Source organism: Dermochelys coriacea, chromosome 8 (genome assembly GCF_009764565.3).
Source record: "Dermochelys coriacea isolate rDerCor1 chromosome 8, rDerCor1.pri.v4, whole genome shotgun sequence".
Lineage (NCBI taxonomy): Eukaryota > Metazoa > Chordata > Testudines > Dermochelyidae > Dermochelys > Dermochelys coriacea.
Window position 1 is genome coordinate 449,686 of NC_050075.1, and position 27,230 is coordinate 476,915.

A 27,230-nucleotide genomic window follows, 5' to 3' on the forward strand; every position below is an offset into this window, starting at 1 on the left:
TGGGATATAATGCTATTTGTGTTTTGTGTATAGGAAATGTAGAGTTGGGCATTGTTTGCATACTCATAATGCTGGCACTTCAGCCCATGTCTCACCAGCTCTCCCAATGGCTTTATACATATGTTGAATAATATGGGGAGAGTAAGATTATACACAAGATGTCTACACAAGAAAATTGCATCAGTTAAATTTAAGGAGCAATTTCAAATTATTATAGTTAAACTGGTGCAAATCACCATGTGGACACTTATCTCAGTTTAAACGTGCCTTATTTTGGTTTCACTTAATTTGATTTGGAATAGATTTAAAATACATTGAAATAAGTCACCCTTAAACCAAAAGAAAAGTGTTCATGCAGATGGTTTCTACAGTTTAACTAAACTGCTTTAAAAACTGATATAAGTTGAATGGGTGCAATTTTCTTGAGTAGACAAAGTCAGGGTTGCAGATGTTGGTCCTGACTGCTATTAGTGCTTCCATAACTACTACTAGTTTCCAAGGATACCCACAGGCTGAGCAAATGAGGAACGCAGGAATTACCATACCAAAACAAAACAATGGTCCATTCAGTCTAGTATCCTGTCTCCAGGGAAATCAGTGACTGAGGGGAGCAGAATGGCAAAGGGGTGCACAGAGTGACCAAGCAGACCTGGCAGAAGGAGAGAGAAGTGATTTGGCAGGTAGGGTGAGAGAAAAGGGGAGAAATAGAGGTGATGGGGGAAGGGGAGATAGAGAAGACAAAAGTGCAAGAAACTCTGCAGCAGATAATTTTGGAATAACCTACCCAGAGGGGAAGTTTCTTCCTGACTGTGGCCAGTTAATGATTGTTTATGCCCTGAAAAAATGAGGATTTACATATCTTACATATGCACCGCTACAGACTAGGGACCGAATGGCTCGGCAGCAGTTCTGCGGAAAAGGACCTAGGGGTGACAGTGGACGAGAAGCTGGATATGAGTCAGCAGTGTGCCCTTGTTGCCAAGAAGGCCAATGGCATTTTGGGATGTATAAGTAGGGGCATAGCGAGCAGATCGAGGGACGTGATCGTTCCCCTCTATTCGACACTGGTGAGGCCTCATCTGGAGTACTGTGTCCAGTTTTGGGCCCCACACTACAAGAAGGATGTGGATAAATTGGAAAGAGTACAGCGAAGGGCAACAAAAATGATTAGGGGTCTAGAGCACATGACTTACGAGGAGAGGCTGAGGGAGCTGGGATTGTTTAGTCTGCAGAAGAGAAGAATGAGGGGGGATTTGATAGCTGCTTTCAACTACCTGAAAGGGGGTTTCAAAGAGGATGGCTCTAGACTGTTCTCAATGGTAGCAGATGACAGAACGAGGAGTAATGGTCTCAAGTTGCAATGGGGGAGGTTTAGATTGGATATTAGGAAAAACTTTTTCACTAAGAGGGTGGTGAAACACTGGAATGCGTTACCTAGGGAGGTGGTAGAATCTCCTTCCTTAGAGGTTTTTAAGGTCAGGCTTGACAAAGCCCTGGCTAGGATGATTTAACTGGGACTTGGTCCTGCTTTGAGCAGGGGGTTGGACTAGATGACCTTCTGGGGTCCCTTCCAACCCTGATATTCTATGATTCTATGATTCTACATTCACTAGTCTAAAGTAACTGTAGATGTTCTCATCCATAAAATGTCATTTTGAGTACTACTAAAATCCTTGTCCCAATGATAGTCCCAGCACTTATGTGTTGTGTAAAAAAATATGAATCGGTTTTAAGTATTTTTTTGTTCTTTTGCACATCTATTCCCTACCATTACAACACAGAGACAAGTTAAATATGAAAAACGAGCACTAAAGCTTACCCTGAAAAGATTATCTTGGTGCTAAGCCTCGTGGTGAGATGATGATTGTAGCATGAGATGACACAAGCAAATGTCAACAGGGGAACTCAGTGACTGAGGAGCACAGGATGGCAAAGGAGTGCATGAAATGACTGAGTGGGCCAGGCAGATGGAGGGGTAAATGACTTGGCAGGTAGCATGAGAGGACAGGGGAGAAATGGAGGTAATCAGGGAAGGGAGGATGGCAAAGAGAGACAGGTATGAACACACAGGACAGATGGAGCAGTCAGAGACAGGAAAAAAATGCTTGGAGAAGGGCCCTGTGCTGGGTTCCTCAAGCCCCCAAACAGCTCCCTGGTTGGGCTGTTCCATAGGAGTTCTGTGGATGCAGGAATCACCTTGTGAGGGAGGCACCTGGGGGTTCACAATCACCCTGTCGGGGAGGGAACTGATGGGTGCAGGGTCACCCTGTAAAAGGGACACTGAGGGATGCAGAGGGTTCCAGGATCACCCTGTGGGGGAGCAATGAAAGATGCAGGGTTACCCTGCAGGAACTGCATGGGGTCACACTGTGGGCAGACACTCAGGGGTGCAAGGTCACGCTATGGGGAGTCCCTGAGGGGTGGAGGGTCACCCTGTGGGGGAGCAATGAAAGGTGCAGGGTCACCCGGTGGGAGGGGGCTCTGAGAGGTGCAGGGACACGCTGTGGAGGAGAGGGGGGCAATGACTCGCCAAACAAGCCCTAGCCTAGCCTAGCCCCGACTCCCCACCGAGGGAGGGAGGTGCCCAAGGGGGGGCAATTTACCCCCTTCACATCTCTTGCCCAAACCATTCTATTTCTCAGCCAATCAGCAGTCAGAAACCTGTGTCTCCCGCTTTGACTGGATGAGATGCGCGGGCTGCTGCCCAATAGAAATAATAGTTGTTAGTGCCGCTAAGCGCGTTGAGGATGTCGGGCTGTGATTGGTCGGAGAGAGTATGGGCAAGATGGCGGCTACTGCAGTTGTGCCCGGTTTGGGAAGCTGCGATTTCTCTGACTTGCGCGAGATCAAGAAGCAGCTTCTGAGCGTGGCGGAGCGGAGCCGCGAGCGTGGGCTGCAGCACAGCGGGAAATGGTGAAGGGGGAGCGGGGCGCGTGGCACAGTGGGAGCTGGTGAGGGGAGCCATGGGGATGGTGTTGGCGTGCGTCTGCCCTGCTGCCAATACCTCCTCCCCGGTGCCTGGGGTCCCCGCTGAGCGTTGCCCAGCTGCTGGTGGGGTGGGGTCCGTGGGGCCTGGCGCCATGCCTGCGTGAGGGCTGGGGATGTGTGTGCGGTGTGGTCTGTGGGGTGCTAATGTCTTCGAGGTCTCTTGGTTTCAGGGCCTCTGAGCTGGCGTTTGCCCTGGATCCTCTGCCTCTGAGCGAGCTGCCTGCCGCTCCTCCGCTCACAGAGGTATGGATGCAAAGAGGATGATACCAGACAACAATGAGCAGAAGGGGCTGTCTCTTTTGGGTGTCTTCCCCTTACATCCAAAATGTTTTCCCTTTAATATGTGAATGGTCCTGTGCGAGGAGACCTCAAGGCCTAGTAGTGCTTCTTGCTATGCTCCATTTGACAGCAGCAACTCCATTTTTATTACCGGAGCATTAGGACTGCTGTGGTGTTGCCCTTGCTATATTACGACCAAGGCGGGAGACCATCTTATCGCACTCTTGTTCATTGGCCTGGTCTCAATGCCATCTAAGTTTGTAACATAGATAGTACCTCAACTATGTCTCTGAAGTACAGTAAAACTCCGGACACAAGTTTAAAATTGTTGGTCTGGGGAATACGATTGAGGTCTTATCTATGCTGCTGAATAGAATCATGTTATAACTAATTGAGGGCAGCTCTCTGTAGTGTAGAGGGCTTTGCATTGAGAGCCCTTTCTGAGATGGGTGATAAACTTTCCAAAACAATTACTCTTTGAACTCAAATTTGGGAAAGCTTGTTCTCTGCCCAAAGGTGAATTTCTATTGGAAAATTAGCTTTCTCTTCAGCTCTTCTTTACATATCTGTAAATATATATGAGAGATGATGGTGTCTTTCACTTCAAGAACATTTCAGGTGTTTTTATTTGTATTCGGCTAGCCAAAAACTCTTCAACATCAAGATCAACCTGAGCCTTTTCCTAGTCTTTACTGAGGAATGTACTTTGCCAAGGCTGTAAAATAAAATATGAATGGTTGGAACTAGCACAATTAGTTGATATCCTTGATGATCTAAAGTCACACTAAGGACAGTATCCAGATACATGTGGGAGATTTATTCTAATATGCAATCGTTTGTGCTTTTTTCTTAGTTATTTTTAAATAGGGAAACTGTAAAAATGTATATTAAAACAACATTATAGAAGTGCATTCCACAAAATCAGAAATTTCAAATTTGAAACCCATAACAACTATTAACTTGGCCTCCATTTATGTATACTTAATTTCAATGTATACTGTTACCTTAAGAAAAGGAGTACTTGTGGCACCTTAGATACTAACAAATTTATTAGAGCATAAGCTTTCGTGAGCTACAGCTCACTTCATCGGATGCATTTGGTGGAAAAAACAGAGGAGAGATTTATATACACACACAGAGAACATGAAACAATGGGTTTATCATACACACTGTAAGGAGAGTGATCACTTAAGATAAGCCATCACCAGCAGCAGGGGGGGGAAAGGAGGAAAACCTTTCATGGTGACAAGCAAAGTAGGCTAATTCCAGCAGTTAACAAGAATATCAGAGGAACAGTGGGGGGTGGGGTGGGGGGGAGAAATACCATGGGGAAATAGTTTTACTTTGTGTAATGACTCATCCATTCCCAGTCTCTATTCAAGCCTAAGTTAATTGTATCCAGTTTGCAAATTAATTCCAATTCAGCAGTCTCTCGTTGGAGTCTGTTTTTGAAGCTTTTTTGTTGAAGGATAGCCACTCTTAGGTCTGTAATCGAGTGACCAGAGAGATTGAAGTGTTCTCCAACTGGTTTTTGAATGTTATAATTCTTGACGTCTGATTTGTGTCCATTCATTCTTTTACGTAGAGACTGTCCAGTTTGGCCAATGTACATGGCAGAGGGGCATTGCTGGCACATGATGGCATATATCACATTGGTAGATGCGCAGGTGAAGGAGCCTCTGATAGTGTGGCTGATGTGATTAGGCCCTATGATGGTATCCCCTGAATAGATATGTGGACAGAGTTGGCAACGGGCTTTGTTGCAAGGATAGGTTCCTGGGTTAGTGGTTCTGTTGTGTGGTGTGTGGTTGCTGGTGAGTATTTGCTTCAGATTGGGGGGCTGTCTGTAAGCAAGGACTGGTCTATCTCCCAAGATCTGAGAGAGTGATGGGTCGTCCTTCAGGATAGGTTGTAGATCCTTGATGATGCGTTGGAGAGGTTTTAGTTGGGGGCTGAAGGTGATGGCTAGTGGCGTTCTGTTGTTTTCTTTGTTGGGCCTGTCCTGTAGTAGGTGACTTTTGGGTACTCTTCTGGCTCTGTCAATCTGTTTCTTCACTTCGGCAGGTGGGTATTGTAGTTGTAGGAATGCATGATAGAGATCTTGTAGGTGTTTGTCTCTGTCTGAGGGGTTGGAGCAAATGCGGTTATATCGTAGCGCTTGGCTGTAGACAATGGATCGTGTGGTATGATCTGGATGAAAGCTAGAGGCATGTAGGTAGGAATAGCGGTCAGTAGGTTTCCGATATAGGGTGGTGTTTATGTGACCATCGCTTATTAGCACCGTAGTGTCCAGGAAGTGGATCTCTTGTGTGGACTGGTCCAGGCTGAGGTTGATGGTGGGATGGAAATTGTTGAAATCATGGTGGAATTCCTCAAGAGCTTCTTTTCCATGGGTCCAGATGATGAAGATGTCATCAATGTAGCGCAAGTAGAGTAGGGGCATTAGGGGACGAGAGCTGAGGAAGCGTTGTTCTAAGTCAGCCATAAAAATGTTGGCATACTGTGGGGCCATGCGGGTACCCATCGCAGTGCTGCTGATTTGAAGGTATACCAGTTGGAGAACACTTCAATCTCTCTGGTCACTCAATCACAGACCTAAGAGTGGCTATCCTTCAACAAAAAAGCTTCAAAAACCGACTCCAACGAGAGACTGCTGAATTGGAATTAATTTGCAAACTGGATACAATTAATTTAGGCTTGAATAGAGACTGGGAATGGATGAGTCATTACACAAAGTAAAACTATTTCCCCCTGGTATTTCTCCCCTCCACCCCACCCCCCACTGTTCCTCTGATATTCTTGTTAACTGCTGGAATTAGCCTACCTGCTTGTCACCATGAAAGGTTTTCCTCCTTCCCCCCCCCTGCTGTTGGTGATGGCTTATCTTAAGTGATCACTCTCCTTACAGTGTGTATGATAAACCCATTGTTTCATGTTCTCTGTGTGTGTGTATATAAATCTCTCCTCTGTTTTTTCTTGCTTGTCACTATGAAAGGTTTTCCTCCTTTCCCCCCCCCCCCCGCTGTACTCCTTTTCTTTTTGCGAATACAGACTAACACGGCTGCTACTCTGAAACCTGTTACCTTAAGAGTATGCTTTAGTACAGTGATTTTCAAACTGTGGGTTGGGACCCCCAAGTGGGTCATGACCCCATTTTAATGGGGTCGCCAGGGCTGGGGTTAGACTTGCTGGGGCCCGGAGTTGAAGCTGAAGCCCAAGATCAGTCCTGGATGGCTGGGCTCTGGTTACAGGCCCCCTTGGGCTTCAGCTTTGGCCGGCTTGCCCATCTGGGGCGGTGGGGCTGCGGCTTTGGCCCCCTACTTGGGAGGGGTCAGGCTTCGGTACCCCCTCCTGGGGTCATGTAGTAATGTTTGATGTCAGAAGGGGGTTACAGTGCAATAAAGTTTGAGGACTGCTGCTTTAGTGTATGTGTGCGTGTGTACACACACACACACACATATGCTGAAAGTTGTTCTGGGAACCATAGTGTAAATTCCCAGAATTTTATGTCTGTCTTTTGTAACAATATATTAAACCATACATCTAACAGTAGATTTATAGACTTCAAGGCCAGAAGGCACCATCATGATCATCTAGACTGACCTCCTGCATGTTGCAGGCCATAGAGCCTCGTCCACCCACTTTTGTAATAACCTCTGGTTGGGTTAAACACTTCAAGTTACAGAGAATCCACCATTGACTATAGTTCAGATCTCTGAGTGACCCATGCTACAGAGGAAGGTGAAAAAAATCCTAGGGTCTCTGCCAATCTGGCCTGAGTGAAAATTCCTTCCCATCACCAAATATGGCAGTAGATTGGACCCTGGGCATTTTGGCAAGACCCGACAGCTGGGAAAGAATTCTCTGTAGTAACAGAGAATCCTCCCCATCTAGTGTCCCATTACTGTCAGTTGAAGATATTTGCTGCTATTAGTCACAGAGCGGCTACATGCTATTGTAGGCAGTTCACTATATCATCCCCTCCACAAACTTATCAAGCTCAGTCTTGAAGCCAGTTAGGTTTTTTTGCCCCACTGCTCTCCTTGGAAGGCTGTTTCAGAACTTCACTCCTCTGATGGTTAACTTCATCTAATTTCAAGCCTAAACTTCTTGATAGCCTGTTTATATCCATTTGTTCTTGTGTCAACATTGATGCTTAATGTAACTCATCTCCCTCCCTAGTATTTATCTCTGAGGTATTTATAGAGAACAATCATATCTCCCCATAGCCTTCTTTTGGTTAGGCTAATCAAGCCAAGCTCTACATAGATATTAAGATCAGAAGGGACCATTATGATCATCTAGTCTGATCTCCTGCACAATGCAGGCCACAGAATCTCACCTACCCACTCCTGTGATAAACCTCTCACCTATGTCTGAGCTTATCGAAGTCTTCAGATCATGGTTTAAAGACTTCAAGGAGCAGAGAATCCTCCGGCAAGTGACCCGTGCCCCATGCTACAGAGGAAAGCGAAAAACCTCCAGGGCCTCTTCCAATCTGCCCTGGAGTAAAATTCCTTCCCGACCCCCAAATATGGCAGTCAGCTGAACCCTGAGCATATGGGCAAGATTCACCAGCCAGATACCCAGGAAAGAATTCTCTGTAGTAACTCAGATCCCACCTCATGTAACATCCCATCACAGGCCATTGGGCCTATTTACCGTGAATAAATCATGTTATCCCATCATACCATCTCCTCCATAAACTTATTGAGTTTAATCTTAAAGCCAGATAGGTCATTTGCCCCCACTGCTTCCCTTGGAAGGCTATTCCAAAACTTCACTCCTCTGATGAAATTAGACGAAGGTTTCTAACCAAGTCTAAACTTCCCAATGACTAGTTTATATCCATTTGTTCTTGTGTCCACGTTGGTACTAAGCTTAAATAATTCCTCTCCCTCTCCGGTACTTATCCCTCTCATATATTTAGAGAGAGCAATCGTATCTCCCTTCAGCCTTCTTTAGCTTAGGCTAAATATGCAAAGCTCCTTGAGTCTCCTTTCATAAGACAAGTTTTCCATTCCTTGGATCATCCTAGTAGCCCTTCTCTGTTCCTGTTCCAGTTTGAATTCATGCTTCTTAAACATGGAAGACCAGAACTGTACACAGTATTCCAGGTGAAGTCTCACCACTGCCTTGTATAATGGTACTAAAACCTCCTTATCTCTACTGGAAATACCTCGCCTGATGCATCCCAAGACTGCATTAGCTTTTTTCATAGCCATATCACATTGGCAGCTCATAGTCATCCTGTGATCAACCAATATTCCAAGGTCCTTCTCCTCCTCCGTTACTTCTAATTGATGCGTCCCCAGCCTATAATTAAAATTCTTGTTATTAATCCCTAAATGCAATCCCTAAATCTTTATACTTCTCACTATTAAATTTCATCCTATTACTATTACTCCAGTTTACAAGGTCATCCAGATCTTCCTGTATGATATCCCAGTCTCTCTCTAAATTGGCAATACTTCCCAGCTTTGTATCTTCTGCAAACTTTATTAGCACACTTCCACTTTTTGTGCCGAGATCAGTAATAAAAAGATGAAATAAGATTGGTCCAAAACTGATCCCTGAGGAACTCCACTAGTAACCTCCCTCCTGCCTGACAGGTCACCCTTCAGTATGACCTGTTGTACTTTCCCTGTTAACCAGTTCCTTATCCACCTTTCAGTTTTCATATTGATCCCCATCTTTTCCAATTTAACTAATAATTCCCCATGTGGCACCATATCAAACGCCTTACAGAAATCTAGGTAAATTAGATCCACTGCGTTTCCTTTGTCTAAAAAATCTGTTACTTTCTCGAAGAAGGAGATCAGATTGGTTTGGCACGATCTACCTTTTGTAAAACCATGTTGTATTTTGTCCCATTTACCATTGACCTCAATGTCCTTAATCACTTTCTCCTTCAAAATTTTTTCGAAGACCTTGCGTACTACAAATGTCAAACTAACAGGCCTGTAGTTACCCGGGTCACTTTTTTTTCCTTTCTTAAAAATAGGTACTATGTAAGGAATTCTCCAATCATACGGTACAACCCCAAGTTTACAGATTCATTAAAATTTCTTGTTAACGGGCTTGCAATTTCAGGTGCTAATTCCTTTAATGTTCTTGGATGAAGATTATCTGGGCCCCCAATTTAGTCCCATTAAGCTGTTCGAGTTTCGCTTCTACCTCTCTGAGTCTCCTCGCATAAAGTAGATTTTCTATTCCTCTGATCATCCTAGTAGCCCTTTGCTATACCAGTTCCAGTTTGAATTCATCTCTCTTAAATGTGGGAGACCAGAATTGCACATAGTATTCCAGATGAGATCTCAATGCCTTGTATAATGGCATGAACAGTTCCCTGTCTCTACTGAAAATACCTCACCAGATGCATTCTAAGATTACATTAGCCTTTTTCATGGCTGCATCATATTGACTCATAGTTATCCTGTGATCCACCAATACACCCAAGTCTCTCTGCTCCCCTGTTGTTTCCAACTGATAAGTCCCCAGTTTATAGCAAAAATTCTTTTTAGTCGCTAAGTGCATGACTTTGCACTATTAAATTTCATCTCATATCTATTACTCCAGTTTTCAGGGTCGTCCAAATGCAAACAAAACCTGTTAACACAGCATTAAGACAGCAAAGTTAAAATCATAAAAACAAGAATGTAGTAATTGCTGTAACCTATCAGTGATGCATCTAGTACAGTGTCCTGTTTTCTACAGGGATCAAAGGAAGCTATAATCTCTGTAAAGATGTGGAATACCTGACTACAGGGGCAGTTTCTTCCTAATCCTACCTTTCCCTGTCATATCTCTTTTCTGAACAGTTCTAATCTTAATTTCTGACATGGAAGTCTTCTGGTCTCTGATAACTTTCCTAGCCTGTCTCTAGACCCCTTCTGTTTCTTTTGTATCTTTTTTTTTTTTTTTTCATATGGAGTGATCAGAAGTGAACAGTTTTCCAAGTGAGGTCATACCACTGATTTATAAAATGACATAGTAAATCACATTATGCAGACTGAACGTGGAAATCATGGTTATTAATACTATTCACAACTTTTCCCGCTTTTTTAAAAACCAAAATCAGTATAAGCCAAGAAGAAGAAATTCCTAACGTGAAACTTGTAGATTAATGTTAACCAGCATTTTCAGTGGCTCAAGACCATTCTGCAAGAAACAAATTGTGTACAGGCCTCCACCATTTTGTAGGGAGAGTGGGGCAATGATTAAAGATGTGCTTCTGCAAAAGATAAACTGGTTTCTGACTACACCAATTTAGTTTATAATTGATGCGTTATAAGGCTCTATGGAGGCAGTATAATGAAGGAGATTTTAGAGTGCTCTGGCTTTAAGTTTAAATTTGCAGTCTGAAATTCTCAGTTAAATTACTTGCTTTCCCCTGTCTCTCCCTTCCCCCACCTAAATTTATACTTTGCATTCATTCGTGCTCCGCATTCAGCTAACTCATCTATTCTCATGGTTGATCGCTTAATATTTTATTTTCTGGAATTTCACTGTTTTGATACATTTGTTTCAAACTAAGATTTAAATGTTTACATAAAACAACTGGGTGGTTGGGATGAAATAAGGGGTTGGGGAGAATGTCTGAAAGTACTCAATTTTTATTTGGTGTGGCAGAGAGAATTAAATCTGAGCTTCCAGAGCAGTGTTTTCCTTTTTTCCTTCCTAACCATTTGTCACCATGAGATGACTTCCAAGGAACTCAAAACTGTTGATTTCATGAACCCTCTCCTCTTTAGGAGGATGCTCGTGATTTGGATGCTTACACATTAGCTAAGTCTTATTTCGATCTGAAGGAATATGACAGGGCCGCATACTTTCTGCGGGGATGCAAGAGCCAGAAGGCCTACTTCTTGTACATGTACTCCAGATACCTGGTAAGACAATGAGGAAAGCTATCCTTTAATATTGAATTTTCCCCTTCTGTCTTCCCACAGAGCCTTGCGGGTTATAGTCTTTCACTTATTCTCTTCCCAGCAACAATCTAGAAAGCCAGGTTAATCCCTTGTTTCCTTGCTAAACCTAATGTAATTTTTTGTTGTTGCTGTTGGGAGCTAGACTCAGATGCTGTTAGCAGAATTATACTGCAATCTCTGGAATAATGTATTGTAAAACTAGGGTTTTTTTCCTTCTCTTTTTACAGTCAGGAGAAAAGAAGAAAGATGATGAAACAGTGGATAGTCTGGGTAAGGATCTGCTTTTCTCACATGGAACAGAGAACCTAAGCTAATGAAAACAGAACTGCCAATATCTCTTTATGCAAACCATATTTGCTTTAAGAAAAGGAGTACTTGTGGCACCTTAGAGACTAACAAATTTATTTGAGCAAAAGCTTTCTTGAACTATAGCTGTGGTTGGGCAGTGTAGCTCTGTCTGCTGGGCCTATGCATGGTCTCATATTCCTAAAGGCATTTGCCACAGATTCTCAATGACTGACCCATTCCTAAAGAACATAGGTCACGCTTAAAAAATGGCGAGGATTGGATGTCTTTCTAAAAGATATGGTCTAGGAATTATTTTGGGGAAGTTCTACAGCCTGTGCTGTACAAGAGATCTGGCCTTAGAAGTGACCAGACCTACACACCTGTGACTGAAAAGGATTAGAGGTCATAATGGACAAGCAACTGCGATACCGTAGCAAAAAGAGCTAATGTGTTCCTTGGATGTATAAACAGGAGGGGATGTATAAACAGGGGGAGGTGACTTTTTTACCTCCTGTATACAGTACTGGTTAGATCAGTACTGCAATACTATGTTCAATCCTGTTGTCAACATTTTAAAATCAGTTTAGTTTACCAAAAACATTGAGGTGACTTGATTAGTATATAAGTACCATTATTTTTAACAGTGAAGGTGATTAACCATAGGAACAAACTACCAAAGGATGTGGTGAATTCTCTATTACTTGGATGTCTTTAAATCAAGACTGCATGTCTTTCTAAAAGATGCTTTGGTTCCACCAAAAGTTACGGACTTGATACAGGAATTACTAGGTGAAATTCTTTGGCCTGTTATGCATGAGATTAGATTAGGTGATTGTAATGGTACTTTTCAGGTCTTCAAAAATCTGATTCTCTAAACTGGTGAAGCCACAAGCCAGTGAAGGATCCTGAAAGCCAGTTGTGTGCTTCTTTTTGCAGGCCCCTTGGAGAAAGGACAGGTGAAGAATGAAGCACTAAGAGAGCTAAGGGTGGAGCTTAGCAAAAAACACAAAGCACAGGAGCTGGATGGTTTTGGCCTTTATCTGTAAGTGTCTGTCTGGGAGTTTTCATATGAACCCTTCCCTGAGGAGATGGGATGGGGATGCAGTAACCTCTGGAGCACTCTGTTCTTCCTCTGCCCTTTTCCTAAGGGAGAAGTAGTATCTTTTTGGAGAATTAGCAAACATCTTGTTTATTGGCTGGTAAGATTGCAGCAGGACATGCCCTATCCACATTAAAAGGAAAGACAAATGTATTCCAATCCATCGTTGCCTAAGATTTTGCATTAGAGTGCAAGTTTGAAGTTGTGGTTCATAATGCTTTTTGATATCTGGAGATGGAAGTGAGCGTCTTACTCTGTGTGTGGATGTGTTATTGACAGCATTGTGTACTCCTTTCCATCTTCATATTGATAAGTCTTTCCCCTTAACTTATTTCCACTCTCTTAAGGTTTGAGGTCTATAGTATGTCCTGCTGCAATAGTAAATGCCCCTAAATTTAGGGTTTTTTCGTCTGTTAATTTCTTAGCTGTGTGTATGTGGTGTGAGGTTTTTTTTGTTTTGTTTTGCTTTTTTTACAGCTTTGCTGTACCTCAGTTCATGGCTCTCTAGATTCAGGGAGAAAGGAAGCTGCCCCTGCTGGGGAATATGGGGGAAACTGCACTACATTTTACATTTTATCCCTGTTTTAAAAATTGCTGTAACAGGGTGGATTGATTTAAATTACAATTGAAATCACCAAATGGAAAGCCTTGATTTAAATCGATGATGTAAATTAATGCTTCCATTTGTACATCTCTTATTTTATAAATAAGATGCATTCTCAATGGTTGATATAACCATTAAAACATGTAGATTTACAACTAAATAGAGACTTTACGCTAACTTTGGTATATCTCTTTGCTACCAGGGAAGATACACTAAAACTATATACACTTAAGCAATTATATAGCTTAATATTTTCAGATTCTTATTAATTAACTTTGTTTTTAATATGATAGAAAATGGTGAATGACACATTGCTTATTTACTAGATAATTAACTTTTTGCTCATGATTTGTACCAAGCTGCATGAGGATAGTAACTGGACTTTAAACACACACAATATAATGTAAAATATATTTTTATTAAACAAAGCAAGACCATAATACTGTGCATGACCTATTGTACCATATTTATAAAGCTTGACCTCAAAAGCTAGATGGTTTTCCCCAAATTCTTCCTTTATTTAGAAAAACAGCCTTTAACTCAAAGATTTGAGGTTCATGGATTCAGCATATTTATTTTATTTAAATGTTTTAAGAGATCATAATAAATTAAGGCCTTAACATATTTTGTATTAAAATCAGATTTCATTTTTAAAACCTTGATTTTAAAAGAAAAATTTACTATAAATAAAATGAAAAAATGATTTGAATAAAATTCCATTTTAATTTTTTTAAACAAGTCAATTTTTAACCATACTGTACTGTAAGTACAGCAAGAGTAATCCTCTATGTTAGTAATGATGACATAACTTGTCGGCCAAAGAGAGCCTTTGAAGGAGTGTGTGGAAACACTTTGTACCCTCTCAAGAACTCTTGGAAGCAGGTGGGTCAGGAGCAGCTGTTAGTTTTGTTAGAGACCCAGGTTGTGGGCCTGCAGTGACCTTGCATAAGTTCTCTCCTAACTTGTTTTTAAAAATGTGGTGTGTTCAGAAACTCTTCCCTGGGTTTTAGGTAGGGGTTTATGGCCTTAGTCAATGATATGGAATTCAACCAGTTAGGAGGCATGGGATTTGAACTCCTGGCCTCTTATTTCACAGCTCTCTGCTAAAATTTTATGAAAGCTTCTATAGACAAACATTACCTATGTATAACTGGTATTAAAGGAATCAACACGGGAGAAGCAACCATGTGGCCAAAAGACAGGTTCCGGCATAAAATAGGTATTTTGCAAAATGGGAGACAAAGAAAAGTGAGATTGATCAAAAATTGCCAGAAGGGTGACTTTTTAATGCTTGTCTCTGTACCATTTTTCAAACCACTATGAAAAATTCAAATAGGGCTCAAAGTTTATATTCTGTGGCTTGGTTTTTGCTATTTCAATTTGATTTTTACAGAATGAAGATGTAAAGCTCCTGTTAAACTGAATTCTAGTGCTGTTGCTGCACCATAATGGGGAATTTGTCACTGGGGAATTTGATTTTTCCCTTCTTGTAGCCCTGTCACTTGTTTGAGGTTATGACTAGATGGGTACAGCTAGTAGAGGTGAGTGATGCAAAGAGTTATACTGGTATCTTTCTCTACTCAGGTATGGCGTTGTGCTGCGGAAGCTGGACCTGGTGAAAGAGGCCATTGATGTGTTTGTTGAAGCTGCCCATGTTTTGCCTTTGCACTGGGGAGCCTGGCTGGAGCTCTGTAATCTGATCACAGACAAAGAGATGGTAAAATTTAGCTTTATTCCATCAACCATTGTCTTGTACCACAAAATTAATGTCCTGGAATTGACATTGCACTTGGTTTTATTCTTAGTGCAGAAGCTCATCAGATAGGCAAGGGACCCTTTACATTGTTTATCTTGTTGAAACCATTGCTATGCTGCACCTATTTACTGCCATGTAGTCTGTAATGCTTTACTGCAGGCAGGATCTGGTACAGATTTTTTCTCATCTCTGACTTTTCCATCTGAGTCCAACCCCCTATGTAAGTGAAGGCAGCACTTAGAAACAAAAGATAACAACAAATGGAAAAGTAGACAGCAGTCAATATAAATTAGAAGTTATTGAAGTGTAGAAAGTTGATAAGGGAAGCTAATAACTTCAAGGCAAAATCTCTGGCTATCATGGCCAAGGACATCAAGAAGTTTTTTAAGTATATCAGGAATGAAAGAAATCCTAACACTGTCTAGGCCCATTACTAAATGCCAATGGTAAAATTGTTAGTGAAAAGGCAGAAGTGCTCAATACATTTTCTGTTCTGTTGCTGGAAAAAAGCATAATTATTTCATATTGCATGAGGGTGAACTACTTTCCAGTCCATTAATGACTCAGGATGATGCTAAACAGCATCTGCTAGGGGTGAATATTTTTAAATCAGTGGGCTGGGATAACTTAGACTCAGGAGTCCTACAAAAAGCATCTGAGGTGTTCTCTGGCCTGTTAATGTTAATTTTTGATAAATCTTGGCATGGGGGAAGTTCCTGAAGACTGGTAGAATGCTAATGTTGTGCCAATATTCAAAAAGTACCTGTCTGTCTGACTTAGATAGTAATAGGCCAGTTGGTCTGACAAAATAATGGAAAATCTGATTCAGTATGTTGATTGGATTTTATTATTATGGAAAATCTCTTGTCAAACAAACCTGATTTCATTTTTTGAAGTGATAATAAATTTGGCCGATGAAGGTAACTGCATAGATGTAACTTATTGTTCACTGTTTGTATTGCTGCAGTGCCTTGGAGCCAGTGCTTAATTTGTAATGAAACAGGTTCCTGGGCTCAAGCAGTGATTTACTTCATAACTGATGTGGCAAGCCCAGAGGTACCAGGGCTATGAACTGCCAAGCCGAGGGGTGCTGGGTTCAGCCCTGGCACAAATGAAACACTGCTCAGAGCCCTAGTCATGGACCAGAACCCCATTGTGCTACATGCTCTACAAACAGAACAAAGAGGTGGTACCATATTTACAATTCTATACGGTGTCTGACATTAGATCACATTCTGATTTAAAAAAAGAGCACCGTACAATTTCAGTAAAGCCCATCTCAACTGGATTAAGAATTGGCTAGCTGACAGATCTCAAAATGTAGCTGTCAAAGGGGAGTCTTCATCAAATAGAGGTGTTTCTGATGTGGTTTCACAGGGAATAGTAGAGGCCTGATACTATTCAACATTTTCATCAGTAATTCGGAAATCTGCAGATGACATCAAGATTGATGGAATGGTAAATAAGGAAAGTGCAGTCTTGTTTATAGAGCAATCTGGATCTCTTGGTAAAATGGACCCATTCAAACAAAATGCATTTTAATAAAGTCAAATATAAGGTCCTATATATAGCAACATTGAATGCAGGTTATTCCTATAGAATGGAAGACTGTATCCTGGACACCTCTGACTCTGAAAAGATTTTAAGTTTAATAGTGGACTGTGATGGGGGCCCTGTTGTTAGGCCGGGGATGAGTGGAGTAACAACAGGATGTGATCGCTGGGTTTGAAGGCCCAGAGACGGGTTCCCTAATTGTATCTCTGCTCCTGGGTCTGTTGCTCTTTCATTAAATTCCCATGAACAAATCCTCCAAGCCTCCTACGGCGCTCCTCAGTTGCAATAAATATGGAACTGACTCCATAACCCGAAACTCTTGTTCCTCCCAGGTCTCTTGGAGGAGGTCCAAGATCCCTCGGGGTTGCCTCCCATACAACAGTTCAAACGGGAAGAGCCCCGTGGGTGCTTGGGGTACCTCCAGTACTGTGAACAGTAAGGCGGGTAACAGTTCATCCCAATGTCTCGGGTCATCCTCAATGAATTTGCAGAGCATTGATTTCAGGGTCCTGTTAAACCTCTTGACAAGGCCATCCATTTGGGAGCGGTAGACTGAAGTCTTCAGGGCCCGGATGTTTAGTAGCTTGCACAGTTCCTCCATTAGTTGGGACGAAAAGTTGGCTCCCTGGTCAGTCAATCTCTCTTTTGGTATCCTGACCTGGACGAACATTTCCAAGAGTTCTTTTGCTCAGGAGGTCCCCATCAACCATCAGCCATTCATGCTCCACCTCCTCCAGCTTCTCTCCTCCCATGGGATGCTGTCAGGACCTTGTAAAGGATCAGGGAGTTCCTCCTCTTGTCCTTCCTCTTCCCTTTGGTTCTGGAGCCCCCTCGCTTGTGATCTTGGGTTCATTTCCACCGTCAGCCGCTGCCCCCACTCTTGCATAACCTCCCCGAACCACCACCATTCATGACCTAGGACCATGGGATACGCTAGCTTTTTGTCAAAGCCAACCCGGCAGGTCTCCTTGTGACAGCCCACCTCTGGCTTTACCTTAGTGGTGGGGTACGGCTGTACATCCCTGTGGATGCTCTGGAGATATATAGGGGCCTCTGTCTGATCCAGTGACTTCATTAGATTGGCCCACACGAGTGTCTGGCTGCACTCTGAGTTGACAAGACATGCTACTTGGGTGTCATTGACCCGCACAGGGACTATCAATTTGGGTGAGTCTTTCTTCAGGGCCGAGTGCCTGCTACCCAGACCTGGCCATACTTGCAGCCCATAAAAGGGCAATCCTGTCTGAAGTGTCCCTCCTGGCCGCACTCATAACATCGATCCTTCAGTATCTCCATCGTGAAGTTCTGTGGTGCTCATCTGGGCCCACCAGAGGGGCCTTTTCCCCTTGGGGTCTCATGCTGGGTTTTTGCTTAATTCCCAGGTGGGAGGTTATCCTCCATGGGCCAGGCCTACTCCGGGGTCCTACTTCTTCAGATTTGAGCTTAGTCTCATCTGTGGCCTCCAGGGCTCCATGGTTTAGGAGATGGAAGTTGGGGGCCTTCTGCAGCTAAGTAATCCTCCATCAAGGACACTGCCTCTGCAAGAGTTGTCAGCTGATGTCGGTGGACTCACTCCTTCTCCCCGGGGGGAAGATCTGGGTAAACTGCTCAAGGATGATGGCCTCTGCCACTTGAGGCCCAGTCAACTTCTCAGGTCTTCAAAGACCTCCAGCAATAATCCCAGAGCTGCTGAGCCATTGGCTGGGGTTGTGCTCCAAGGGGATATCTCTCCTGTTGAAACGCCTGACGGACATTTCGGGGCTCACCCCTGTGTGGTCTAAGATGGCGGCCTTTACTTTGGCATAATTGAGAGCTTCTGTAGGGTCTAGACTCGGATGGCCAGTCTGTGCAGGTCCAGTTAACTATGGGGCACTAGGGTAGCCCAGTGCTCTGGAGGCCAACGGGCTGCAGTGGCAACCCGCTCAAATGTGACCAAGAAGGCCTCCGGGTTGTATCCAAGTCCCATCTTGGCCAGCCTTACTGGTAACCCAGTCAAAGTGTTCTCCGAACCCTGGCTCAGCCCGGCAGGTCTGGGTGGTCCCTTCGGTTACAGGAGTGCCTCCATCTGCTGAACTACATGCTCTTGCTGAAATTGGTGCTGTGCTGCTAGCTCCCTAATCAACTGCTGCTGTTGCTCTTAGTGCTGGACCATCTGTTCTTGTTGTTGGGCGGCCATTTGCTGTAGCAGCTGGGCTTCTTGTTGTTGCTGGGAAGCCTGCCGCTGCTGGCTTTCTAGTATCCATTTTAATATCTTGTCAGTTTCCATAGTGGCTGTGGGGTTTTCTCACTCAGCTCTCCTCATATTAGTCTTCTTAATCCGACCGCTGCCCGCATTCTCCAGCATGTGTGATGGGGGGGGCCCTGTTGGCTCAGAGCGGGATTTGTACGTCCTGCCACCCACTTGTCAGGATTCCCTGTTAGATCAGGTAACTGCAGTACAGTGAGCTCCGAACACCTGGTGGGGCTGAGCAAACAGTCAGTAGCCCCCGAGTCTCTGGGCTGGGGCCGACAAGAACAGCTGGAGTTCTGGCCATCTGGGTAGGATGGAACAATGGTCAGCCTGCAGCCCCCAGGCAGGTTTGGGCAAACAATTAGTCTGTAGCCCCTAAGCTTCCTGGCTGGGGCAGACAGTAGCAATTGGGGAATCAGTCTCTGGAGCAGGGCAGAACAGCAATCCGTCTATAGCTCCTGGGCGGGTCAGAACAGACAGTCTATGGTCCCTGAGTCCCGGGCTGGAACTGAGAGCAAACAGCAGCCACGCCTAGTGATCTGTGTGGTGTGGTAGGGGAACCCGGCCTCTCCCTCTCCACCAGGTTCCAACCAGGGCCCTATGAAGCCAGGGACTTCCCCCGTTGAGGGTTTAGGTATCTGCTTCCACAACATCCCCTGGGTCACTTCCTACCACAATTTGCGTCCCAGGCATCTCTTCAGCTGGTGGCAGCTTGCCGTCCTTGTCAGTCTCTGCAGTCGGCGAGTTGCCCATAGCGTAGTCCGGGTCCACAGGCTCTGCTGCTTGGAGAGTCACAGTCCCTTTGGAGAAGCCTGCAGTACACATCCTTCCTCTTCTGCAGCCAGCCCCGACTGAGCTGGGCTGCCTCCTTTTATCTGGCCCTTCCACCTGGAGCATGCACAACAGGGCGCGGCCTCCAGGGCCCACAGTGATTGGTCCATCCCCTTTGGCCCAGTGTGGGGTTGGTACATGCCCTCACATGGACCAGCAACTGAACATCAGCTCCCAGGACAATGGTATGGCAAAAAGGGCTAATGTGATACTTGGCTGTGTAAACAAGGGAGTAGTGAGATGATTTTACCTCTGGATATGGCATTTCTGAGACTGATATGGGAATACTGTGTGTGTGATTTTTTTTTTTTTTAAAGTGGCCATATTTTAAAAAGAATATTTGAAAAAATTGACAGGTCCAGAGAGGAGCCACAAAAATGACATGAGAGCTGGAGAAAATGCCTAAGAGCGAGAGACTTAAAGAGCTCAATCTGATTAGTTTATCAAAAAGATCAAGAGATGACTTGATTATCGTGTACAAATATCTTACCTGGGAAAGAATGCCAGGTGCTAAAAGGCCTTTTAATCTAATGGAGATGGTCATAACAAGAAACAATCCATGGAAGTTAGTCAGACAAATTCAAATTAGAAATAAGGCATACATTTTTAGCAGTGAGGATGATTTAAAAAATGGAACAAATTGCCAAGGAAGCTGTGGATTCTCCATCTCTTGAAATCTTCAGATCAATGGTGGATGTCTTTCTGGAAGATATGTTTTAGCCAAGTAAGTTATTGGGCTCAGCGCAGGAGTAACTGGATAACATTTTATGGGTTGTGTTTTATATAGGACATTGGGCTAGATGATCTGAGTCCCTTCTGGCTTTTAAAAAAAAAAGATCTATTAATCTGTGGTCCGGATTGAATTCTTTCTATAAAATGACTGATATTAAGTTGATAGAATCCTTTAGTTCATGCTTTTGTTTCTTTGTCTTTGCACCACTGGGTGAAGTTACTGTCTAAGGAGAAGGCTTTGTTGCGGGAGGAGAGAAGTGTTGCCCTTTGTCCTCTAAAGATCCAGCCATTGGGTGAAGAGAGCTGATGGTTTTCCCTTTTCTGCAGGAGGCATTGAGGTGATGTGGATTGTCCTCTGAGTGTGTGTTTTTGTTTGATTGTCAGCTGAAGTGCCTGTCCTTGCCAGACACCTGGATGAAGGAGTTTTTCCTGGCGCACATTTACACAGAGCTACAGCTGATAGAAGAAGCTCTGCAGAAATACCAGAGTCTCATTGATGCAGGATTCTCCAAGAGCACCTACATCATTTCCCAGATCGCAGTTGCCTACCACAATATCAGAGGTCAGTGAACTCCGCTAAGGGGAATGCCTCCTGCTACAAACTCTGCATCAATCAGCAGCACTCACTGTTGTTTGTCTTCCTCTGTCGGCAGATATAGACAAAGCTCTCTCTATCTTCAATGAACTAAGGAAACAAGACCCATACAGGATAGAAAACATGGACACCTTCTCCAACCTGCTGTATGTCCGGGTGAGCATCTCTTCCTTTCACCCACATCCTCTGCAGTAAATTACACCAGCTCACACAGCAAGCATTTTATGGCTTTTTAGCAGAATACCTGAGTTAAGTCTGTCCAATCATATGAATGCTAACAGGTCTCTCTGGACATAAACTTGCATCTGTCTTCTTTCCCCTTCTTCCCCATGGACTGGTATGCTAGATGTGCATTTCTAATCTTCCTACCACCTCTTCCCTCTGAAGTGGTGTCACACTTGTCCCCACAGCAATCTCCTCCTTCTTTTCAGAGCATGAAGCCTGAGCTGAGCTATCTAGCTCACAATCTGTGTGAGATTGACAAGTATCGTGTGGAGACCTGCTGTGTGATAGGTGAGTGGCCGCTCTTCTACTAGTGTGTCACCCAGGCTACAGGGAGTGGGAAGGCAGCTTATTGATCCCTCTCCGCAGGAATTGTTAGCAGGTCTGTTGAGGCTAGGCTGGCTGAAGCAGCTCTCAGTCATGGTAAAACAGCAGATGAAATGATATAGCAGCAAAAGAAGTCAATGCAGTGTTGGCAGTGCACAGAGGTGATGATGCAGGCCTTTGGTAGGGCGTATTGGTGGTGGGTTCTCTACGCAGCTCTGAGATACTGGAATACTGTTGTTTGGTTCTGGGCACTTAGTACCCAAATAGATAAGTAGAATTTATTAGTTTGTGGGATAGTTTTCCAGGGTAAGGGATGGGAGCTTCATTGGTTTGCACAAATGAAATGGATTGGACAAAAGCACTGGAGACCAAACCAATGTCAGACTGGGGCTTGGAGTTACGCAATGAACTGGATCTGACTTAATAGGTTTGTCCCTTCTCTAATTTATATGAAAAAATAATAGATCCTGCAGCTTGCATGTTTCCTAATCTCCTGCTGCTTTTTCCTGTTCACCTTATTCCTTTGACCTTCCTCTAGGAAATTACTATAGTCTACGCTCTCAGCATGAAAAAGCAGCACTCTATTTCCAGAGAGCCTTGAAACTGAATCCTCGGTATCTTGGAGCCTGGACCCTCATGGGACATGAGTACATGGAAATGAAGAACACATCTGCAGCTATCCAGGCTTATAGGTGTGTGTGCAGGAACTATGCAAGGCAGAGAATGGCCTCTAGGTGTGCATGAAGTAGTGACAGATTTGGGTGAAAGGGGAGGAGTATCTTTTGTGGCCTTTTAGGAGCTCTCTTTTGTTGGTCCATATTCCTAACCCTGTGAACTCTGACTTGTTTTGGATCCCGCCTGTTTTGGAACACTTACACCACTTTCTCTTTTCTTTGGCAGACATGCAATAGAGGTGAACAAGAGGGACTACAGAGCCTGGTATGGACTGGGGCAAACCTATGAGATCCTCAAGATGCCATTTTACTGTCTGTATTACTACCGACGGGCCCACCAGCTGAGGTAAAGCTGGGAACGCAGCCATAACTGTTGGCAGTTCAGAGTGAATGCTATAAGCTGAGGTGCAGGAGGTATCAATTACTTAGTGTATGCAGTCTTGTTGAAGTGATTACATTCTGTAGAGATTCTATTCAGCCTCTTTAGAGGCATCAATAAAAGTTTAGTACTCCATGTATCATCAGGGTATAGAAGAGTGTGGTTAGGTAGTGTATTTAGGGCTGGATTTCAGTGGTAGGGTCCATCATTCAGTTAGCTTGAGACAATACTATGTTCTGAGGTAGCTTGACTGTCTGTCTGTCTGTCTGTTTCTCACAGACCCAATGATTCCCGTATGCTGGTTGCTCTGGGAGAGTGTTATGAGAAGCTCAATCAGCTGGTGGAAGCCAAAAAGGTAACTGAGGGCTCAGATGTGCTGTGGGGCAGGCTGGGCATCCAGGTGGCTGCCAGGAAAGCAGACAGAGGCACAAGTCTCATTAGTACTTCAGATCGTCCCGAGCTGTCTTCCTCTGCACACCTAAGAAGTAATGGATGTGGGATAGTGCTCAGAATGGCTATTCAGTCCTCTTCAGTCCTGACCTTGATTCCAGAGTGGGAGTGGGGAGCTGTGTGCAGTCTGGGCCTAATCTTAGCAGGTTCCTGTTTATAATTGTGACTTCAGGGGAAGTTCTTCACTAACCAGCTGCCCTGAGCAGTTGGTGAATATGTCTGCTGCAGCCTTCCAGAAAACCAGCCCTCTTCATGCATCTCTGCTTGAGGGCGTTGCAGTGACTGGGTCTGTATATGATCAGCGTGAACCCACTGCAGGCTAGAGAAGACATTTTTGCTGAGGTGCTTGTGTGACTTTTTCCCTCCTTGGCAGTGTTATTGGAGAGCTTATGCTGTGGGAGATGTGGAGAAAATGGCATTGGTGAAACTAGCCAAGTGAGTATGGCTCAGCATTTATTCTCAGTGTTATTTGAAAAGCGCTTTGAGATCTGTAGGGCTAGGTATTATTTAGATGTGCTATTAGTGGTATCCCTAGGTCTATGGAAAGTGCAACTCCTATCCTAGTGTCCTGCCCTAGCTCTGAAAAAGAGCCTCTGTTTGCATGTGTTGTCAGCTGAAGAACCTAGAAACCCATAGTAAAATTGGCAGGCAATATTAGTAACTAGTTGCTATCCTGGTGGGTGGTCTGTTACCCTGTCCCTCAGGCATAGGGTGTTGTCTGTCTGCTTCTAGGGGACTGGGCCTGGCTGCAGCTAGTAAAGCACGATCCAGAACTTGCTTGTATTTGGGAGAGGCCCTTTCTAAAGGCCTGTCCAGGACAGACAGAAATTCTTGCTTTTGTGTCTTTTCCATGCTATGTTTTTGACCCCATTTCTCTCCTTTCCCAGGCTGCATGAACAGCTGAATGAATCGGAACAGGCTGCTCAGTGCTACATCAAATACATCCAGGATATCTATTCCTGTGGGGTGAGTCAATGGTAGGGGGACAGGAAGGAGAAGTGAGGGAGAATGATGTAGAACTACCTTCCAAACCAGCTCTTGCTGTTTCTTTACTGTGCTGTAGGAGATAGTGGAGCACCTGGAGGTGAGCACTGCCTTCCGCTACCTAGCCCAATATTACTTCAAATGTAAACTCTGGGATGAAGCCTCTGCCTGTGCTCAGAAATGCTGTGCTTTCAATGATGTGAGTAGCCAATGCCCCTTTCGTAGGGGGATTCTTATCTTGATCTCTTCTGGGAGTCAGAGCAGTCCTTCTCTTGAAGGAGCATGGGCTGCATCCACCTGGAGTGGACGATCTTCAGCTTTGTGAGAAGACCTGCAGTGCTGCTGCTCACCTATTTCTTGCTATTGCTTCTTAGTAACTAGTTGAAGATCTGGGGCTAAGGGTTGCACTGGCTTGGCATTCAGTAGTACAAAAATAACTTGTAGTGGTTTCCAGATCTCTAGCAGGAAACCCTGCTATCTTTCTGCAGGAACTAATGGACTTGCTGTACGGTGTGCTTTTGGAATCCCGTGTTTCTTCCACATTGACAGTGCAAAGTATCTTGGTATCCTGGCATGTGTGGAATCTGAGATTCTCTCAGGCCCTAGCTGGGTGCTCTGGATTTCCATGTCAACCCAGGAGGGGATGTTGTGGCCATCACCAGCATAAAACTTGCCCCCTCTCCCAAGCAAAGTTGTCTAGAACTTGAGAAGAGAAGACCAGAGCCTGAGTCCCTTAAAGTCTTTGCTATTGCCAGTCTATTTTGTGAAAGGTGCCTAGATGTTATGGTGAGGTGGCAGTATAGACACGCAAGATAATCAGGTGTGCAAAGCATGTAACCTACACGTCAAAGGATTGGGAAGAGGATATTGGGGGGGGTTGTTTTATCTTAAACCTTGCTGTTAATAGCTGTAAAACCAACATCTTTACTATGTGATATTGTATCTTGCAATCCCTGTGAGAGCCAAACGAGTAGTATTGCGTGATTGTTCACATTTTTGCTGAATTTGACTTAGAAGCTTCTTTGCCCCAACCTACATTTAAGTATGGAATTGACCTACTAATGCAGTATTCTGACTCTTTTCAGACAAGAGAAGAAGGAAAGGCCTTGCTAAGACAGATTTTACAACTACGCAACCAAGGGGAAACCTCCTCTACAGAGATCTCTGCTCCCTTCTTCCTCCCTGCATCGCTGTCATCCAACAACACTCCCACACGGAGAGTATCCCCACTCAACCTGTCTTCAGTTACACCATGAATTGTGCTGATACTTCTCTGGGCCACCCTAGGGCAAGTGGGGACTTGAACCCATGCTCCAGAAACAACCACCTCACTCCTGTGAAGCTTCGGTCTGGTACTGCCTTCTGTTGGAGGCAGAAATCCTGAGAACCCATAGCTGAAGCTAGCTGTTGTGTCAGTGCAGGCAAAGATTATTGTGGAACCAATGTGAAGTGCCTATGCTGAGATGTCAGAAACCACTATGCTTCTCACTGTCACGCTCCAAGTGTTTGAGAAGTAGCTGCTTCCTAGATGAGGGGGTTTTGTCTGCCTGAGTTGAAACATGTTTAAACTTGTTGTCTCTGCTCTGTTACCCCTGAACTTCACTGAACTTCTTTCAAGGACCTCACAGTGGGACTGCTGCTGCCTACTGCAAGGATTGTTCTCTGTGGACTTTTTTCTGCAGCTGCATCCAAGCAAGCACAGTAAGAGGGACATTTCAGCTTCACTGCTGCCGTGAAAGGGAAATAGCATTTGAGGATTGAGAGGTGTCAGTCTTAAGTGGCCTCCCCAGTAACTGGTTGCTGTTAGGTCTGTGGCTCAGATAAATGTCTTGGCTTTGCTGGTGAGTGGCAAAGCAGCTAGTGGAAATGACCTCATTAAATGTTGGTGGACATGTTACTGTCCCTGGGTATTGTCATGGCACAAATTTCCTTCCCTTTATAACAAACACAATTGAACTAAATACAGAAAAGATCCAATATTCCATAAGTTCATTAAGGGGAAGGGAGGGGAAAAGGTGTCTAGTAGCTACCTCACTCGAATTTGAGTAGCCCTGTTCAATGTCCCATGTGGCAGTCAGAGTCCGTCAAACTAATGCAGTATCTTGTTTGGACTTCAACTGCCTGGGACAGAAGTGGTGGTTAGATGGGCCTGGAACAGTGTCAATTTGACCACTGACCTGCAGTCTGACTTCAGCCAAGTCACTCAATTGCTGTTCAGTTTCATTCTCTAAACTGAGTATATGGAGCTATTTCTACAGGTGCTTGGTTTGCTGAATGGTTGGAGTTTCTGTGCACATCCCAGAAGACAGAGGTTCGAAAAGGGCAGAGTATCTTCACTTACATCCTAACTTGGCATTCTGTTGGACAGAGCCTGGGGAAGATTGTTAGAAGAGAAACAAACCTGTTTTTATGTGAGCCTCTTGCTCATGGTCTGGAGCTGTAAAGAACAGTAACTTTGGTTCTTCTGCAGATTGTCCATGCAGATCCCACTCTTGGTGCACATGTGCCCTATGCTTATGAGAACAGTTTTTTTGGCTAGCAGTGTCTATTGGGGTTGTTCTCTGCGTGAGCTTGTTGTGCCCCTCCAATCTAAGGGCAGAACTGCTCTGTCTCAGTTCCTTCATCTTTATGGAATCTCAGAGGATTAGGCCTTTGAAATAGTGGGGAAGGAGGGCAGGCTCTAGAAGCCGAGTGGACAACACATCATGAACCACAGTTACTGTAGGGTAAGGAATTGTTCTTCTTTGAGTGATTGTCCACACAGATTCTACACTTGGTAACCACTTAGGTGGGGTCTGTGGACTCAGAGTCGTACTTGAATAGAGATTGCAGGATAGCCCTTCCAAAATGAGCATCCAATCTGTAGGAAGGAATAGTCAATGGTAAATATGTAGCTCATCTCCACATTGCTGCTCTGTATATGTCAGTTATGGAAGTATTCACCAAGCAGGCAGCAAAGGCTGCCTGAGCCCTAAAGCAGGGGGGGGGCATACTATGGCCCGCAGGTCGGATCCAACCCGTGAGCTGTTTTAAGCTGGCCTGTGAGTTGCACCACGTGGCTTGGCCCCGCTCCGCCCGGGGCGCTGGGTCAGGGGCCGCAGCAGCTCAGCCCCACTCTGGCCAGGGCGCAGGGTTGGGGGCTGCAAAACGCAGCTCCCGGAAGCTGTGGCATGGCCCCCCTCTGGCTCCTACAATGGGAGCTGCAGGGGTGGTGCCTGCGGATGGGGCAGCATGCAGAGTTGCCTGGCTGCACTTCCACATAGGAGCCGGAGAAGGGACATGCCACTGCTTCCGGGAGCCACTTGAG

General features: G+C 44.5%; 1 protein-coding gene across 1 annotated transcript; it reads left to right on the forward strand.

The window, feature by feature from the left end:
* Window positions 1–2,741: 2,741 nt before the first annotated feature.
* On the forward strand, window positions 2,742–25,825 carry CDC23 (cell division cycle 23). The gene is made up of 16 exons (XM_038413900.2): window positions 2,742–2,913; window positions 3,159–3,231; window positions 11,022–11,159; window positions 11,426–11,468; window positions 12,423–12,528; window positions 14,774–14,906; window positions 20,677–20,854; window positions 20,946–21,043; window positions 21,319–21,400; window positions 21,975–22,128; window positions 22,337–22,456; window positions 22,769–22,844; window positions 23,313–23,374; window positions 23,827–23,905; window positions 24,003–24,122; window positions 25,009–25,825. The coding sequence occupies exons 1-16, from the start codon at window positions 2,777–2,779 to the stop codon at window positions 25,177–25,179; spliced, it is 1,770 nt and encodes a 589-aa protein (XP_038269828.1). The 5' UTR covers window positions 2,742–2,776; the 3' UTR covers window positions 25,180–25,825.
* The last annotated feature ends 1,405 nt before the right edge of the window (window positions 25,826–27,230 follow it).